The sequence below is a fragment of the Strigops habroptila genome, chromosome 3 (genome assembly GCF_004027225.2).
Source record: "Strigops habroptila isolate Jane chromosome 3, bStrHab1.2.pri, whole genome shotgun sequence".
Classification (NCBI taxonomy): domain Eukaryota; kingdom Metazoa; phylum Chordata; class Aves; order Psittaciformes; family Psittacidae; genus Strigops; species Strigops habroptila.
Genome location: NC_044279.2, coordinates 1,737,511 through 1,753,681, shown reverse-complemented (window position 1 = coordinate 1,753,681; position 16,171 = coordinate 1,737,511). Strand labels below are relative to the sequence as shown.

Here is a 16,171-nt window from a genome sequence, read left to right as displayed (position 1 = left end):
CTGCTGGGTTGGGGAGCTCACAGGGTGCCTGTCTGTGCAGATGTTGCAGCCTGTGGCCCTCGGCATCCCAGGGCACATGGAGTGACTTCAACTTTAGCTTCTGCATCAGCCCAGGTAAGTTGAGAGCATCCAGGGAAGCATTTGCAACCAACAGGAAAAACCTTCATTCCATCATTGCTTGATGAAAACGATCACTGTGTACAAGAAATGAGAGACCTAATGAAACGCCTGATCCAGAAGTGCAATTGTCACCTTGGTATGAAGATCTTTACTTAGGTGGGATCTTCCCAAGGGGCACACGTTGTTGAACTCCCACAATTAAGCACAAGTGTGATGAGGAAGATTGAGGGACCTGGCGGGGTTCAGTCTGGAGAAGAGAAGGCTCAGGGGGGACCTTCTCGCTCTCTGCAACTGCCTGACAGGAGGATGGAGCCAGGAGGGGGCTGGTCTCTGCTCCCAAGGAACAAGGGATGGGACAAGAGGAAACGGCCTCAAGCTGCACCAGGGCAGGTTTAGATGGAGCTGAGGAACAATTCCTTCCCCAAAGGGTGCTCAGGCATTGGAACAGGCTGCCCAGGTTAGTGGTGGAATCACTGTCCCTGCAGGTGTTCACACACTGTGTAGCCGAGGCCTCAGTGCCATGGGTTAGTGGTGGCCTTGGCAGTGCTGGGAATGGTTGGACTGGATGAGCTTAGAGGTCTTTTCCAACTTGGTTGATTCTGTGATTCTATGATTGTGCAAAGGAAATGGCATCTCAGGACATTGAAGGAGTAGGGCTAAAGGACCTTAACCATACGAAGGGCTGGGGATGCCCTTCCAGAAAGATTCACTCACATTGATTCATTTTGGGACATCTCTGCTTGCAAACCCCTGTGCCCCATATGACCCTTCCTGATGCAAACCAGCCCATGGCTGGACTGGAGCGAAGATATTTGTATGGGAAAAGGGGACACACTGGAAACATAGTGCTAAGAAACGACCAACAGCCCAGTTAACACATTAACAATGTCACAGTTCTCACTGTTAAATTAATACATTAAAAACTCATTAATAATATTAATTATTATAAGAATAACCCTCCTAGGACCTCTCTTCTCTGTGGTGTGTTGATGACCTCACCAGCATCCCTCCAGGGAAGGAATCAGTGGCCTCCAGCAGTGAGTTATCATACTCGAGTTGCCACCACCACCTGGGCCAGGGTGTCAGGTCACAACAAAGCCTGGGGTGTTTTATTAGCAATGGCTATATATATATATGTATGTATATGTTTAGGGGGCTGCAGTAACTTTGGACCAGCTGCAATGTTGAGTTTCCACCACAACAACGGAGATAAATATCCCCAGGAACCTTTCTCCAATTGAGGGTGCAACAGCATCACCTCCTCGGGACCATTGCCACCAGCCAGCTCAGTAATAACTCAAAGTGGCACCTATTTACCAAAAACCAAGAGGAGAAAGGCTTCCTCCACCTTCTGGCTGTTTCCCCCTGGAGCTCAGCCCCACATTTCATTGATCCACCCCAGCTATCAGCTGCACCATGGCATTAGGGAATAGGAGGTTGCATCACTGTGGGCTGGTGAACCCATTCATGCAGGCATGTTAAGTTGACATCGAGTCTGAGGAGACAAGAACAGCAGTAATTGCATGAAGGTTGGTTTTATGACTGTGAATCAGCAGCACAGTGAGGGTCTGGAGCCAGCAATAGATGAGCAAATGGACCTGGGGGGACCTGAGACCTGCCTGAGAACATGAGGAATTCATCTTTCTGCCTCACTATTCGCAGACACCAAAGAAACAGGAAAACACTTTCATATTTCCCTTTTAAATCACTTAAAATAGGAATTCACCTCCCAACATGCACAACTTTATGGCAGCTTTTGGCTCTAAGCTTGATGAAGAGTGCAGGAACCCCAGAGGCAAATCTGGGGGACAAATTTGTCCACCTTCATGGTCAAGGTATAGCCAAAGGAGAAGGAAAGAGTCTCTTGGGGGGTGATTTGGCTCAAGACCCAACACCACAGACCACGCTTACGGCACAACCCAAAGCAACATCTTATCAGGGAGTCACCAAGTGACTTAATTCAGACCTGCAAAGCATCTGGATGACTTAAGTGAAACCTGGTATTGTGGTCAAGTATCTCAGCTTGAGCTGTCCAGGCCTCTGGGAGGTGTATTAAATGCAGCTTGAATTTCCCATCAGTGCTCTGGGAGCTTTGGCATAATGGCAAATGGATAACTTGATTGATTTTTAATATATCTACCCTTAAATGTTCACTGTTGATTGGCCATCTGAACCACTTTGGCAGAGCCAAAATATTCCCGGAATGCATCCTCGGAGCTTCCTTGGAAATGTCATGTCACTCTAATTGAGTTTCTTGACATGATTTGATTTCAGGGCAGGGAGGGGGGTGACTTTTAGGGCTGAACATTGTGCTTGGTGAGCCGGATGCTTTCCAGGTGCAGGGAGCTGGGGATGCTCCAAACCAGGGTGAAACCAGAAGATTCCTGAACACACATTGCATTAGAAAGCAAAGGACATGGCTATGAGCATGTGGAAAGCTGGGGCTTTAATGCATCTAAAACCAGCTTCCTCATGGAGTTTGCAATGTGGAGGGTGATTTTGGGGCATGAGTGACCCCATCGTTGTATGGCTCACACAGCTCCAGAGGTGAGCCCAAGGGTCTGTATCTAGGAATAGAGGTGCACCTATGGCTTGAGCACACTCAGCCCCTTTGCAGGAGGGGGTTTCTTGTGTATCCAGCCAGTGAAGTCTCATAAAGGAGAGGAGAGGAGAGGAGAGGAGAGGAGAGGAGAGGAGAGGAGAGGAGAGGAGAGGAGAGGAGAGGAGAGGAGAGGAGAGGAGAGGAGAGGAGAGGAGAGGAGAGGAGAGGAGAGGAGAGGAGAGGAGAGGAGAGGAGAGGAGAGGAGAGGAGAGGAGAGGAGAGGAGAGGAGAGGAGAGGAGAGGAGAGGAGAGGAGAGGAGAGGAGAGGAGAGGAGAGGAGAGGAGAGGAGAGGAGAGGAGAGGAGAGGAGAGGAGAGGAGAGGAGAGGAGAGGAGAGGAGAGGAGAGGAGAGGAGAGGAGAGGAGAGGAGAGGAGAGGAGAGGAGAGGAGGAACTCTCCTCATCGTGCATCCGATGTCCGCGGGCAGTTCCTTAGCAACCCTGACAAAGGAAAATGGATCGGGAGGGATGAAGAGGTCGGGCCAGTGTAATTTAGTAATTTGATAATGATACAGCCCCTGAAATGGCTGTGAGCGCTGACAGCAGGGTCCTGAGCATCATCCTGCATCCTCTGCTTGCAAATCAGAGCCGACAGGCTGTTTGGGAAGAAGCTGACAACAACCCTCATCTTCACTCCTCCAGAGTCAAAAGCAACTCAGTGTTCATCACTCTGGCACCAGCCTGAGCTGCACTGGGTTAATTATTACGTGGTATTTTTAGAGCAGGAGTAATTTAGGCTCTGGATATGCCATGGAGGGAAACGGACAGGAGTTAATGCAGGGCTGGACCTGAGCACCTCCGTGGTTCTGTGAGAGGTGGTGGAGGTTTGCATGCTGTCCACAGCCCTTTTGGGTGATGTCCATTGCTTTTTGGAGCAATAGGAATTGCTGCATCAATGTGTTGGGATATTCAGTCACTGGCCAGCATCGCTGGGAGGATGCTGGTGAGCACTATCCCCATTGCAAGGGTGGAATTGCAACCCAACAGCCACAATGCCCTTGAGAAAGGAGGGAAAATATTGGAAAAGCCTGGAAAAGCTTCTGTGCCAACAAAGCAGCTTTGACCACCTGAGATGGGACAAGCAGGACCAGAAATGGGGATGGATTTGCCCCTGACATTGTTGCTGTGTGGGTTAGGAGGAAACCCAAGCAGAAACTCCCATCCAGGAGCCAGTGCTCCCATGGGAGCTGCCTCAGGCTGTCCATTCTGCCCCATTTTACACCCCAAACCACTCTGGTAAATCCCATTTGATCCTTTAGGATTCCTCTGGATGGCTCCTTGCCCATCCCCTGCCTTGGGCATCCCTTAGCTCAGCACTCTGAGCCACACGGGTGGGCCCTGCATCCCCCAGATGAGTCCCACTGTGCCTTGAAACCACTCCAGGCACCTCCCCATGGATCACAAAGCCAAGGGGCCAAGCCACGGCCATGATCCCAGTGGCAAATATCAATAAAACCCATCTGCAGAGAAGAAACCACCACATTTCTTGAGCAATGCCTCTCCCACACACCTCATCCAGCTGTTGGAGCATCACCAGTGGGAATTATCCCTGCTTATGGAGGCAGCAAAAAGAAGAAGTGGCTCTTTTTGCACTCCATTCTATTGGGTATAAATAGGTTTTCAGTTTAGACCCACTGTCAGGATAAGCACCCTGAGCCCAGCACTGCTCTTGCACATGAATCCATGCTCCTGCTGACTTCCTTTACCCTTTTTTCTTGCTTTTAGATGTTTCCTTCCAAGCAGAGATGTGATGCCCCCATAGCTGCAGGCACCACGTGTACAGGCAGGTGCAAACACCACTTTGGAGAAGGGGTAGGAGGTACAACAGAGAGATAGCACCTAAAAACATCACACCATCACTTGGGGAAGGCAATTCCATAGAATCCCAGACTGGTTTGTGTTGGAAGGGACCTTAAAGCTCCTCCAGCTCCAACCCCTGCCACGGGCAGGGACACCTTCCACTAGACCAGGTTGCTCCAAGCCCCTGTGTCCAACCTGGCCTTGAACACTGCCAGGGATGGGACAGCCACAGCTTCTCTGGGCACCCTGTGCCAGCGCCTCAGCACCCTCACAGGGAACAACTTCTGCCTTAGATCTAACCTGAATCTCCCCATTTGGGGCATGTTTTTTGCTCTCAAAGCTCCGGTGTTGCTCTGCCTTATTTTTGGTTATAACAATGAAACTTTAATAAGAAACTTTAATAAAAGCCTGCTCATCTGCCCACATTTGGGCTTTAGATGATGATTCACAGATGGAAATTTAGCTCAGCAACAGCAAGAAAGGCTGTGGAGAGGTGGGAAGGTGTCTTGCTCCCGAAGAGACAGAGGATGTGAGGAACAAAACCTGCATTTTTCATAAGTTTGGTGATTTCCATCAAGACTTTGGGCACTTTGAGGCCTTTTGGCCACCACCCTGCTCCCATGGGGGCCCTGGGCTGTACTTAGAGTCATCTGGGGGTATTTTCATGCTGTGATGTTTCCAGTTGTGCGGCAAAGTCTCCTCTCTGATCCCTTGCAAAAGCAAAGAGGAAGCAGGGATCTACACACTGCGGTAGCCACTGACAGCTACAACTGCCTGGTTTGCTTTTAAAGTGGACTGATAGGGATGAACCAAGTGATTTGACTTCTTCCATCTTTCTTTCTTAGACGCTGCCTTCTCTTTCCTTTTTCCCACTAATAAAATCACTGTGGAGACTCTATGGCTGGTATGTGATTTGCTTTCTGCAAGGACATTGTGCTGCACCAACCCTTCCCAACAGCAAAGCTTTTATAGAATCATAGAATCCCAGACTGGTTTGTGTTGGAAGGGACCTTAAAGCTCCTCCAGTTCCAACCCCTGCCACGGGCAGGGACACCTTCCACTAGAGCAGGTTGCTCCAAGCCCCTGTGTCCAACCTGGCCTTGAACACTGCCAGGGATGGGGCAGCCACAGCTTCTCTGGGCACCCTGTGCCAGCGCCTCAGCACCCTCACAGGGAAGAACTGCTGCCTTATATCTAGTACAAACTGCCCCTGTTGTTCCCTGAATGATGGGAAGCACATTCACCTCCATGCTCCAACTTCTCTTTCAGATAGTTTTGGTCATCTGAAGGATAAAAATAAATAGACTCACATTTACGTGGGCCATTCTGGCAGCAGGAGTGACTTTTGAGGAGGACCCCTGTTTATATGTCATTCCTTCACATTTAGTGTGTCTTTAAGGTTCATTTAATTGCTTTTCATCTTTGCAGCCATAGGGATGATCTGTCTCCAGCCTGTCTGCTCAGGAAAGCAGTGTGTTAAGCTTTAAGTCTCCCCCTGCCTTTCAGTCTGCTCTTGTGCCCTGGCCCCCTGAGACCTTTGGGGTCCACTGGCACCCAGCTCAGTCAAATGAGGTGAGGTTCAACCCAATCATGTGAAGATAGACCCATAGTGGAGGTGGGTAACTGCACTTGCCACCCTACCATGCAAGGCTGCAGCAGTAGGAGTTGGCACTGACAAACACCCCCTCGGGGTCCCACAGGACCTCCTAAATCCCTTAGGATTGTGGGTCAGCCCTTTACCCGTGTGCCCAAGTCATCTCATTGCATCCACCAGCCAGGAAGGGCTGATCACCCCATTTCCAAGCATTCAGGGAGTGCACAACCCATGGGGACAGCCTAAAGCAGTTGCAGTGCATGAAAACTGCCTGCTCACGTCTTCTCCCTCCATCACACACCATCTCCTCTCAACCTCAAGAAAGCTTCAGTGGAAGCCCATCATAAGGGATGGGATGACTGCAAAGGTGAAGCAGCTATCTCCTATGTGATCTTACCCCATCCCGACTTACAGTCTTCATATAGTTCAATTCACCTTGGAGATGCACTGGAATAAGCTGAAGACTCATCACTTCTGGAAGAGAGTGGGCTTTAGGGTGGCTTCAATAACCTACTTTGACATCCCACCTTTCCCTAACCGCTGTTCCCTTCCCCAGGTACCAGCATCACAGGTTCCCAGTGATGTTGGCAACAGCAGGGCTTCGGCTTTGGCCTGAAGACCTGAAACTCTTGGAGGTGCTCAGGGAACACCAAGTGCTTGTGTCAGAGGGGTGCATGCACCAGGCCTTGATTTCTGGGGTACTAACCCCAATGGGATGTGATGCCAGGGCACAGGATGGAGACATCCCCCCTCGTAGGCAGAGGGGGACACACTTTCTGAGTGCAAACACGACTTCCGTGGAATGGGTTGGGTTGGAAAGGACCTTAAGATCATTTAGTTCCAACCCCCTGCCATGGGCAGGGACATGAAATACCCTTTAGCCAGGTCAGCACCCAAGCTCCCATCCCATATGTATTTATATGCTCAACCCCCTTCTTCCATCCCCAGGCCAACAAAAGCAGGGGAGGTGGGTCCCTAACTCACCCTGAAGCATGCAGGGCTGTCAGTGGTCTGAGTCAAACAGGGTCTCCTGACTGTTCTACAAGGACCACAGTCAACATCTGCAGCCCTCAAGGAGCAAAAGGAACAAAGCTTTAGATACCTTCTGCCAAGCTTCAGGCCTTGCCCTGCCATGTCATTTGGCCAACCAACACTAGTTAAGCTACTGGGTAACAGTGCTGACACAAGCCCATCTCACTCTATGGAGGTCAAGGGAAGGTAGGACACAAGCCAAGTAGGGGGAAGCTGAAGTTGGCTGAGAATCAGCACTTGTACATCTGAACAAGAGCAAGAGGAAATCATATTTAGGTTAGACCTACATGATCTTAAGGTCCTTTCCAACCCAAACCATTCTATGATTTTTAATGGACCTCCTCCATGGGGGACAGGTTGGGAATAGCTCTCATCTATCACTGCTTCCTCAAGAAGTGAGCTCAAGAGTTTCATCAGCTCCAGGGGCCATGAAGCCCTTAGACACACCTCATCCCTCTGCAATAAATGAACCCATGAGAGGAGAGAGGACTATGGGCCAGATGGTGATTTACCTTCCTCTTGGTGTGGACAAGTCCGTCTAATGGAGTTTCCCACCCAGCTCTTTGTGTTGAAGGCTGCAACTGAGTGTACTTGCCCAAAAACACAACTGAAGGCTTCAAGGATTGGGATAACCGAACCACCTCCCAGGTCACACTGAAGGAGGGGAAAGGAAAACATCAATCCGGGAGGCGAAAGCATGACATGAAAATGGGAGTGAATTGCTGGAGGGGTGGATCCTGATGTGTCCCAGCCAGCAGCCGGAGGTGGTCAAGGGGAAAACACTCTACCCAGGTTAGAAGCTAAAGGGGAGCTCCCATTGTTACCAGTCACTGCCTTCAGACAACATCCAGCATCTTCAGGGGCTGGGTGAGAAGCTCAAAGAGGCTCATCCAAGAATATCCAAAGGAGCTGCTGTGACCGTTGTGTGTGTGGTCCAGCATTAAGAATATCTCCCCATCCTAACTCAGAGCCCATCCAGGGTCAGTACTGGCTGCTGTCACTTTTCATGGAGGGGCTCAGAGGGTTTCGCTCACCTATGGTGGGATTTGTCCCTTCCCAAGGATAACTGCACCACACCAGCCCTTTGCTAGGAGATGGTGGTGATGGCATCTCAAAGCAGAGAGGAGCTGTGATCAGCAGAGTCACCCACAGTGGCCATTGGAGGGACCCTCCACCAGAGACCTGACCCCTTTGGGTGTCTCAGCCCATGGACTAACCCCTGTTCCAGCAAGGAGACCTCATCCCCATCCTCTTTGTAGTACAAAGCACTTCGTTTGCAAACCAATGCCATGGGGCTCTGTAGAAGACCTCCCTCCGACCACACTAGAATCAGAATCAGAGGGGGTTTTCCTGCCTTGCTGCTGTCCTGGGGCAATCTGAGTTAATTCTGCTGGACCTCAGTGGCTTTGGGGAGCTGAGGGTTCTTTCTCAAGACACACATTAGCCTCACACCCCCTCCTGCTTCAAATGCTGCCTCTGGGACTGTGCAACCACATCCTGCAAGAACTTCCCTATATTTTCAATATTCTACAGGTTTTCCTACCTGTATGGGAGGAGAAAAGCCTCTAGAAATGGGAAATCAGGCAGAGAGCAGAGTGTGAGTGTGGCAAGTCTGTCAATGCTGCAGGTAGGGGTTATAGAATCATAGAATAGTTAGGGTTGGAAAGGACCTTAACATCATCTGGCCTGGGGTAAAACCCTGCTGAGGTCCTCCACCAGCCTCGCTCTTCAAACAGAAGCACATTAATTGGGATAACACTTAATCAGAGCTGAAAACCCCAACAGGCATCCCTGGGGGGTATAAAACCCTTTGCATTTAAAGCAGCCTTGCACCAAGTGCTTGTCTACCTGGAGGAATGGGGGGAAAACGTGTCTGTGTGCCCCTGCAATGTCCCAGCGTTGGTGACAGCCCCATTTTGGGATAACTTCCACCAGGTTGTCAGGTTCAGACATCTGGTTTTGCCCTTTTCCTCCCTCCTTTTTTTGCTCCCTGTGAATGGGGAGCGGCGCCGCAGCCCCGTGACGTTGCCGGCTCCCTCTGATTTCAGCTTAATGAAATCATGCCCAAACGAAGGCTCCACGTCTGGAGTTACGACTCCGACCCCGTGATCGCTCACTTTTATATATACACGAGGGAGGGGAAAAGCGTTTCCATAGAGAGAATAAAACCAGCAGAGCCCTCTTTAAGAACAAGAAAAGCAAAGCGAGGGCACAGAAGTTTAGGGCAACGCGCCTGATGCTTCTCTCCTTAGAGTGAGTCCACAGCAACCCCTTCCCATCCTGACCACCGAGGACTACCAGGTGAGTGCCTGGGTTTCATTGATTAACCATAAAGCAGCTCTATTTGCACAAAGTTGAAGTGATTTAGTGCTTTCCTTGGGAGATCACATCCCACATTTCTCCGCAAGAAAAAGGCAGGATTGGGAAAAGCAGTTTGGGTTATTGTGTTGAGACTCCCCCCATCCTCCCTCCTAACCAAAGGAATCTCTTTTTTATTGTTTTATCAATTTTTGGAGGCTGGGAAGAGTTGGGAAATCTTGGGAAATGGAAAAGTGGGGCAATAAATCATTGCTGCGCTTACAGGGATGGGGAGGAGAGGAGGGCACAGCCCCACGGGGTCAGTTTGTGCTGCGGAGCCCCTGGGAATCAGCATCCTCAGGAGGGATTCATTAGGAAAGTGGAGGTGGCATCACACAAAGAGAGTTTAAAGGGTCTAAAGGTCTCATCCACAGCATCATTTTATCCCAGACTTACTTTTTGATGGGGAAAGAATCAGTTTTATCCAATGCCTCCAGTGCTGATGAGCAGCAAATTGCTTCGATCCCACTTTGCCAGAGCCGCCTTCCCGGAGTGATTTTCTCTTTTAAATCCAAAAGGCAGATCCTCAGCTGAGCAGGTCCTGCTGTGCCTGTCGGCACCATCTCGGTATAATACCTATAAATTGCTTGTGGGCATCCCAGCAATTCCCATCAGCAGGAACAGCACCTGCAGGTCACCCAGAGCAGCGGCAGAGTGAACTCTGACTTCCTCAGATCCACCACATGTGGGTTTTCTTCTTGCTTTTTTCGGGGGGAGAAACCCCCAATTCCAGCTTTTTTTCCTGCTCCATACAAACTTCCTGGTGTGCCCAGGCACAAAACCCCCATGCAAAAAGAAACTAACCCCCAAAAATCAGCTTTTTCTGCCCATCCAGATCCAGGTGCTGCTTTTCCTTGATTTTTGCTCTTTTCACCAGGATATCCACCAACAGCCAAGGACCAGGAAAAGAGCAGCAGGGTGTGGATGTGTCTCAGCCACGTTTCCCCCTTGCTCTGCCTTTCCTGAGGTCCCCAATGGGTTTTCCTAAACGCCACCAGTTTCGGACAGTCGTAGAATAGCTGTTTGGGAGAGGTGGAGATGCTGCTTTGTGGCTTTAGAGAGGGCAGCAGCATCTCTAACCAGTGCAGCTCTCTCCCAGCAGCTTTAGATACCATTCCCGTTCTCCATCCAGCAGCCTGGGGTCATGCAGGAGAACAGGGGCTGCAGATTGGGGTGAAAAAATAAGTCATTTTTAAATTCATGTCCCAAATCCCGGAAGCAGGGGATGCAAGGAATTTGCTGTGGGAGATGCTTCATCCGGGGCTGAAGCACAGCAAAGGGGGAGGCTTTGGGGTGAGAGAACGATCTTTATCCTCTTGAGCTTTTGCAACCCAAAACTAAATACCAGGATTTAAATGTCTGATTTGGGGCTGAAGGAAGGAGAGTTTTGGGTCTCCAAAGCCATGAAAGTTGGGTGTCTGGAGGGGTTTTCCTCCCTCATCCTACAAGGATTTGCTGGTGTTCCCTGGGTCGTTCCACACTGCTGCATGTCCTCAATGCAGGGCAGGGTTAAGGGGACGGTTGGTGCCTGGGGGAGCTCTGTGGGGTTCTGTGCAGGGCAAGTGGAAACCGTAGAATCATAAAGCCAACTGGGTTGGAAAAGATCTTTAAGCTCATCAAGTCCAACCATTGCCCAGCACTGCCAAGGCCACCACTAACCCATGGCACTGAGGCCTCGGCTACACGGGGTGTGAACACTTGCAGGGACGGTGACTCCAGCCCTGCCCTGGGCAGCCTGTTCCAATGCCTGAGCACCCTTTGGGGAAGGAATTGTTCCTCAGCTCCATCTAAACCTGCCCTGGGGCAGCTTGAGGCCGTTTCCTCTTGTCCCATCCCTTGTTCCTTGGGAGCAGAGACCAGCCCCCTCCTGGCTCCATCCTCCTGTCAGGCAGTTGCAGAGAGCGAGAAGGTCCCCCCTGAGCCTTCTCTTCTCCAGACTAAACCCCCCCAGGTCCCTCAGCCGTTCCTCATCACACTTGTGCTCCAGGCCCTGCACCAGCACTGGTGCCCTTCTCAGGACAGGATTAAGGGGATAAAGCCACCCCCATCTCCCCCTCCACAGAACAGCAAAGGACAGAGTTAAGGTGACGACAGTTTGAGGGTCTGTGACTCAGACCCTCAGCTCCAGGGTGACAGCTCCTGGGGACAAGGGGGTTGATCTGATTTGGATCAGCCTGAGGACATCTCCCCCACCAGCCACCCCTCCTGCATCAAGGCACAAACTCCATCCCAAGCAGTGTCCCCAAGACACCAACACCCACAGGGACTCGCAGGAGCCATCCTGCTCCTCAAGACATTCCCAGAGGCTTCCCCAGCCTCTTTGTCTCCTCCACAATCCCATCCTCATAGGAAACACATCAGCATCTCACCACCCCACATCAAACGTGGGGGGGTCCCCACAACTCTGGGGACTGTCCTCAGAACAGGGCTTGCCATGAGATGTGCTTACCACAAGATGGGGCCCGAAGATTGGGAATGCCAACACACATCCAGACGCTTGTAGGGTCCGTGTGCCCTCGGGGCTGGCCTGGGGACACTTGTCAGTCCTCAACTTGGTCAAAAACCCCCACCAGGAGACCCCATGCAGCCTTTTTGGTGGTCAGGGGGTATATAGAGAGATGGGTCACTTCCTAGATAGTCTGAACTCAGAGATGGGAGGTTTTCCAGAGCTGGAGGGTTATCCCAAGGTTTTCATCCCCCCATCAAGACCCCAAAATGACCCCAAAATACATCCTCTTGTATTTCAAGCAGGGAGGATGCTGCTGTGCTGTGATTTTGGTGGTGCCCCCATGTCCCCAGTCAGGGCTGTCCATGAGGGACTTCACCCCCGTTGTGCCATCAGATGGGGAACCCTGTCCTGCACCCAGGGTGGAGGGGGATCCTGGGGATGGAGCACAATATAATGGACATCCCTAGAGCACCCAAGGCCAGGGTTGGAGAGGGGACATGGGGCCATCACACTAAATGGGTGGTAGATCACATCTCCAGCACTGGGGATGGCTGCATCCCACTCTTCTGGTCCCTTTTGGACCAAGTTGCATGAGCAAGTGGATGGGCAATTGCTGGCTTGAAGGAGCACAGAAGCATCTCTGATGGCTTCAGGCTGACCAGAAAGGAGCTGAAAGGAAACCCCCTTTTACTGGTGGTACTCACAGTTACCCTGGGGAGGCATCAGCAAGGTGGAGATGGCTGCATGGGGATTGCAACGAGATTGCCTCAAGCAAGGAGGGACCCTGTTAAACCAGCTCTCCTGCAGCAGGCACTTGTGTTTGACAAAGGCATGGCCAAATCCTTCCCTCCATGGAGGCTGCAGCCTTGCCAAGCACCTCGGACATCCCACCTCCCACCCAGCACTCCAAAACCAAGGGGTGAGGGGCTGCGCCTTATAGAATCCCAGACTGGTTTGGGTTGGAAAGGACATAAAAGTCCATCCAGTTCCAACCCCCTGCCATGGGCAGGGACACCTTCCACTAGAGCAGGTTGCTCCAAGCCCCTGTGTCCAACCTGGCCTTGAACACTGCCAGGGATGGGGCAGCCACAGCTTCTCTGGGCACCCTGTGCCAGCGCCTCAGCACCCTCACAGGGAAGAGCTTCTTCCTTATCTCCAACCTGAACTTCCCCTGTTTCAGTTTGAACCCATCACCCCTTGTCCTATCACTCCAGTCCCTGATGAAGGGTCCCTCTCCAGCATCCTTGTAGCCCCCTTCAGACACTGGAAGGGAAAAGAAGGCCCTAAGCCAATACATTCCCACACACCCTAATGATTAGATGGAATTTGGTGGGGATGTGGAAGATGAACCCATGAATGCAGGACCTGGGAGGTGAACGAGGGTCCATGGGAGGACGAGGGGATGACGATGCTCTGCCGCGGGCCCCGCGGGACGCTCATGCCCATCTCTGCCCTCCCCTTGCTCTCTCCATTGGACAGGCCACCGCAATGTCCCACTCCAGGCTGCTGCTCCTCCTTGCCTTGCTTTGTGCCACCGAGACCAGCCGTGCTCTCCGTCTCTACAACCCTGCATCCATCTTCAGCTGCCTCAACACGGCCCTCACCGAAGGCCAGAAGAGCCTCCCAGAGGAAAACACCATCTTGGACAAGCGCAGCTTTGAGTCCCCATCACTGGAAGAGGGGTCCGAGGAGCAGGAAGGGGATGACGTGGCAGAGGAAGAGATAGGGAAAAGGACGTTCCCAGGGGAAGGCCATTACAAATACGTGTCCCAAGCACAGGTGAAGGGGAAGACGTACCAAAACCGAGCCAAGACCGACCGCCGCACCAAGGTCACCCTCTCCCTCGACGTCCCCACCAACATCATGAACATCCTCTTCAACATCGCCAAAGCCAAGAACTTGCGGGCAAAGGCGGCTGCCAATGCCCACCTCATGGCCCAGATCGGGAGGAGGAAGTGACCTTCCGTGGGCCAGAGGGGACTGATGGCCATGTATGATAGCAGTGTTGTATAGTTTTGACCCATCGAGCTCACTTTCATATCTCTTCTTCCTCCTTCTCTCCTCCCTGATCTCTTCCGTCGCCGCTCCTGGACATTTCCATGCACAGGGAAGAGCCTCATGCCTGCTCCAGGGCAAGGGGACGTGTCACCTCGGGAAGGTCCCTATTAAAGCTATGATCTCTTGAGTTTCCCATGCTTTGTTGTCCCATCGTCTCCATTGGGTGCTCTATTGGGCCTGCCTGGGCCCGTTGGGTACCCAAAACCTCTCTCCAGCTCAGCCTTGTGGCCCTGTCCCCACCACTGCCCAGTCTCTACTCGATCCCAGGTCCCCATACACAAGCTGTCCCTAAACACAATCCTCAGTGCATTGGGAAGGGAAAACAGGACTGGTCAGGGGACCTCAGGAGGGATAGAATCATAGAATCATAGCACAGTTTGGGTTGGAAGGGACCCTCAAAGCTCATCTAGTCCAACCCCCTGCAATGAGCAGGGACATCTTCAACTAGACCAGATTGCCCAGAACCACATATGTGGATGTGGTTCCCAATGTCTGGATTCCCCAATTTCTCCTCCTGGGGACTCTCTGGGTTTTAAGGTTGTCTTTGCAACCACCCCTTTCTCCATCAGCACCTTCAGCAGTCACAGCTGGGACAGCATCAACATGGTCCTTCACGAGTGGCCCCAGGCCAGGGCCACCCCACGGCATCAGGTGAGTTTGGACCCTAAGAGGTGCAGGTGCTTCCCTGGCTTCTCCAGACAAAGCCCATGGGGTCTGTCCATGTTGTCCAATCCACCCCTGCTCACCTTTCCACTGATCTCCATTTCCTGGTAGGCCTCTGCATCAGTTCTTCAGCTGGTACAGCTTCACCTCCCCATACACAGACCACCCCCATTCACCCTTCACTGAGCCCCAACTCACCAAACTCTCACCTCTTCACCTTGGACTATTTATCCTTTTCTCTTCACCTCCCAGCCCAGCTCCAAGATGGAACTTCATCTCTGGTGTTCATCCCTTCATGTAGCAAGCATGGGAGATAGAGAGAAAGTTATCCCTCTTTCCCCATTAGATGCTTGCCAAGAGCAGCAAAGCAGCTCCCACCAGCCCCATCCAGGTCCTGGCCACGGGGAGCGCTCCAGGTGGGACATTAAAAGGGTTCATGTCTCCAAGGCTTGGCAGATGGAATCACCAGCCATCTGCAGAGATGTAGGTGAAAGCATCTCCTCTCTGCCCCACTGGGCACCCAGAGAAGCAACATATGAATTCAGCCCCAGCAAGCCCATGCTCAGGTGTCCAAAGCAACTAGTTGGACCCACAGGAGGGGGACTCAGGACCCGAATTCACCTAAAGCCCAAAAATCAAACCCAAATAATATACCAGGTCCTTCAGCATCTTCCCATCATAGAATCAAGTGGGTTGGAAAAGACCTTTAAGATCATCAAGTCTGACCATTCCCCAGCACTGCCAAGGCCACCACTAACCCATGGCACTGAGGGCCTTGTCTACATGGTTTGTGAACACACACCACACATCTCCAGCAAACAACTCACCAACATGCCCACAGCACCTCTGTGCAATGCCCTCCTCCTGCCTCAGCTCCAAGGGTGTACCAGTGAGGTCTTTCCTTGTTGCAATGTGCTCCAGCCTTGGGCTAGATGGTTCTTTACACGGTTTTATAGCCCAACACCCTACACATCCACCCCCTATTGGTATATTGAGCTCTCGTTCAGCAGGACATAGTCATTGTCCCCATTATACACCCAGAGAAACTGAGGCACACGCTCCTGCTCACATCTGGTCAGGCAAAGCAGGGCAGAGCAAGTCAGATCTGGATGGGCATCCAGCTGGATGCACTTTCATCGCTTGGTGAATTTGGCCGTAGGTGTCCTCATGTTGTCCAGGCACAGCCTTTCTAATGCTCAGGGCTCTCTAAAGGAGCATTGGCACAGAAGATCTGCTCAGAGGCAAAGGAGAAGTCATTGAGCAGATTAAGAGATTTCCCCCTGTGCTTCCCATTGAGCACCACTAAATCCTTGGCCCAGGCTGGGAACAGGCTTTTCCCCACCATCAGCTGATGAGGGCACCTGCAGCAGCCCTGCTTGGGTCCTGTCCCAGCACCAGATTAGACAAGGGGAACATCTCAGCCCTGTGCTAGCACCCAGATCAAAACACCCCACACTTGGCTCTCACACTGGGTCTTTCTTCTGCTCCCCTTTGAT

At 51.8% G+C, this 16,171-nt stretch overlaps 1 protein-coding gene across 1 annotated transcript; it reads left to right on the top strand.

Annotated features, from left to right (window-relative positions):
• Positions 1-9,400: 9,400 nt before the first annotated feature.
• On the top strand, positions 9,401-13,913 carry UCN3 (urocortin 3). The gene is made up of 2 exons (XM_030480577.1): positions 9,401-9,448; positions 13,434-13,913. Exon 2 carries the CDS (start codon positions 13,443-13,445, stop codon positions 13,911-13,913), a length of 471 nt encoding a protein of 156 aa, XP_030336437.1. The 5' UTR covers positions 9,401-9,448; positions 13,434-13,442.
• Positions 13,914-16,171: the final 2,258 nt, after the last annotated feature.

Coding starts and splice junctions, on each gene's coding strand:
- UCN3 (XM_030480577.1), top strand. CDS start 13,443: ATGTCCCACTCCAGGCTGCTGCTCCTCCTTGCCTTGCTTTGTGCCACC.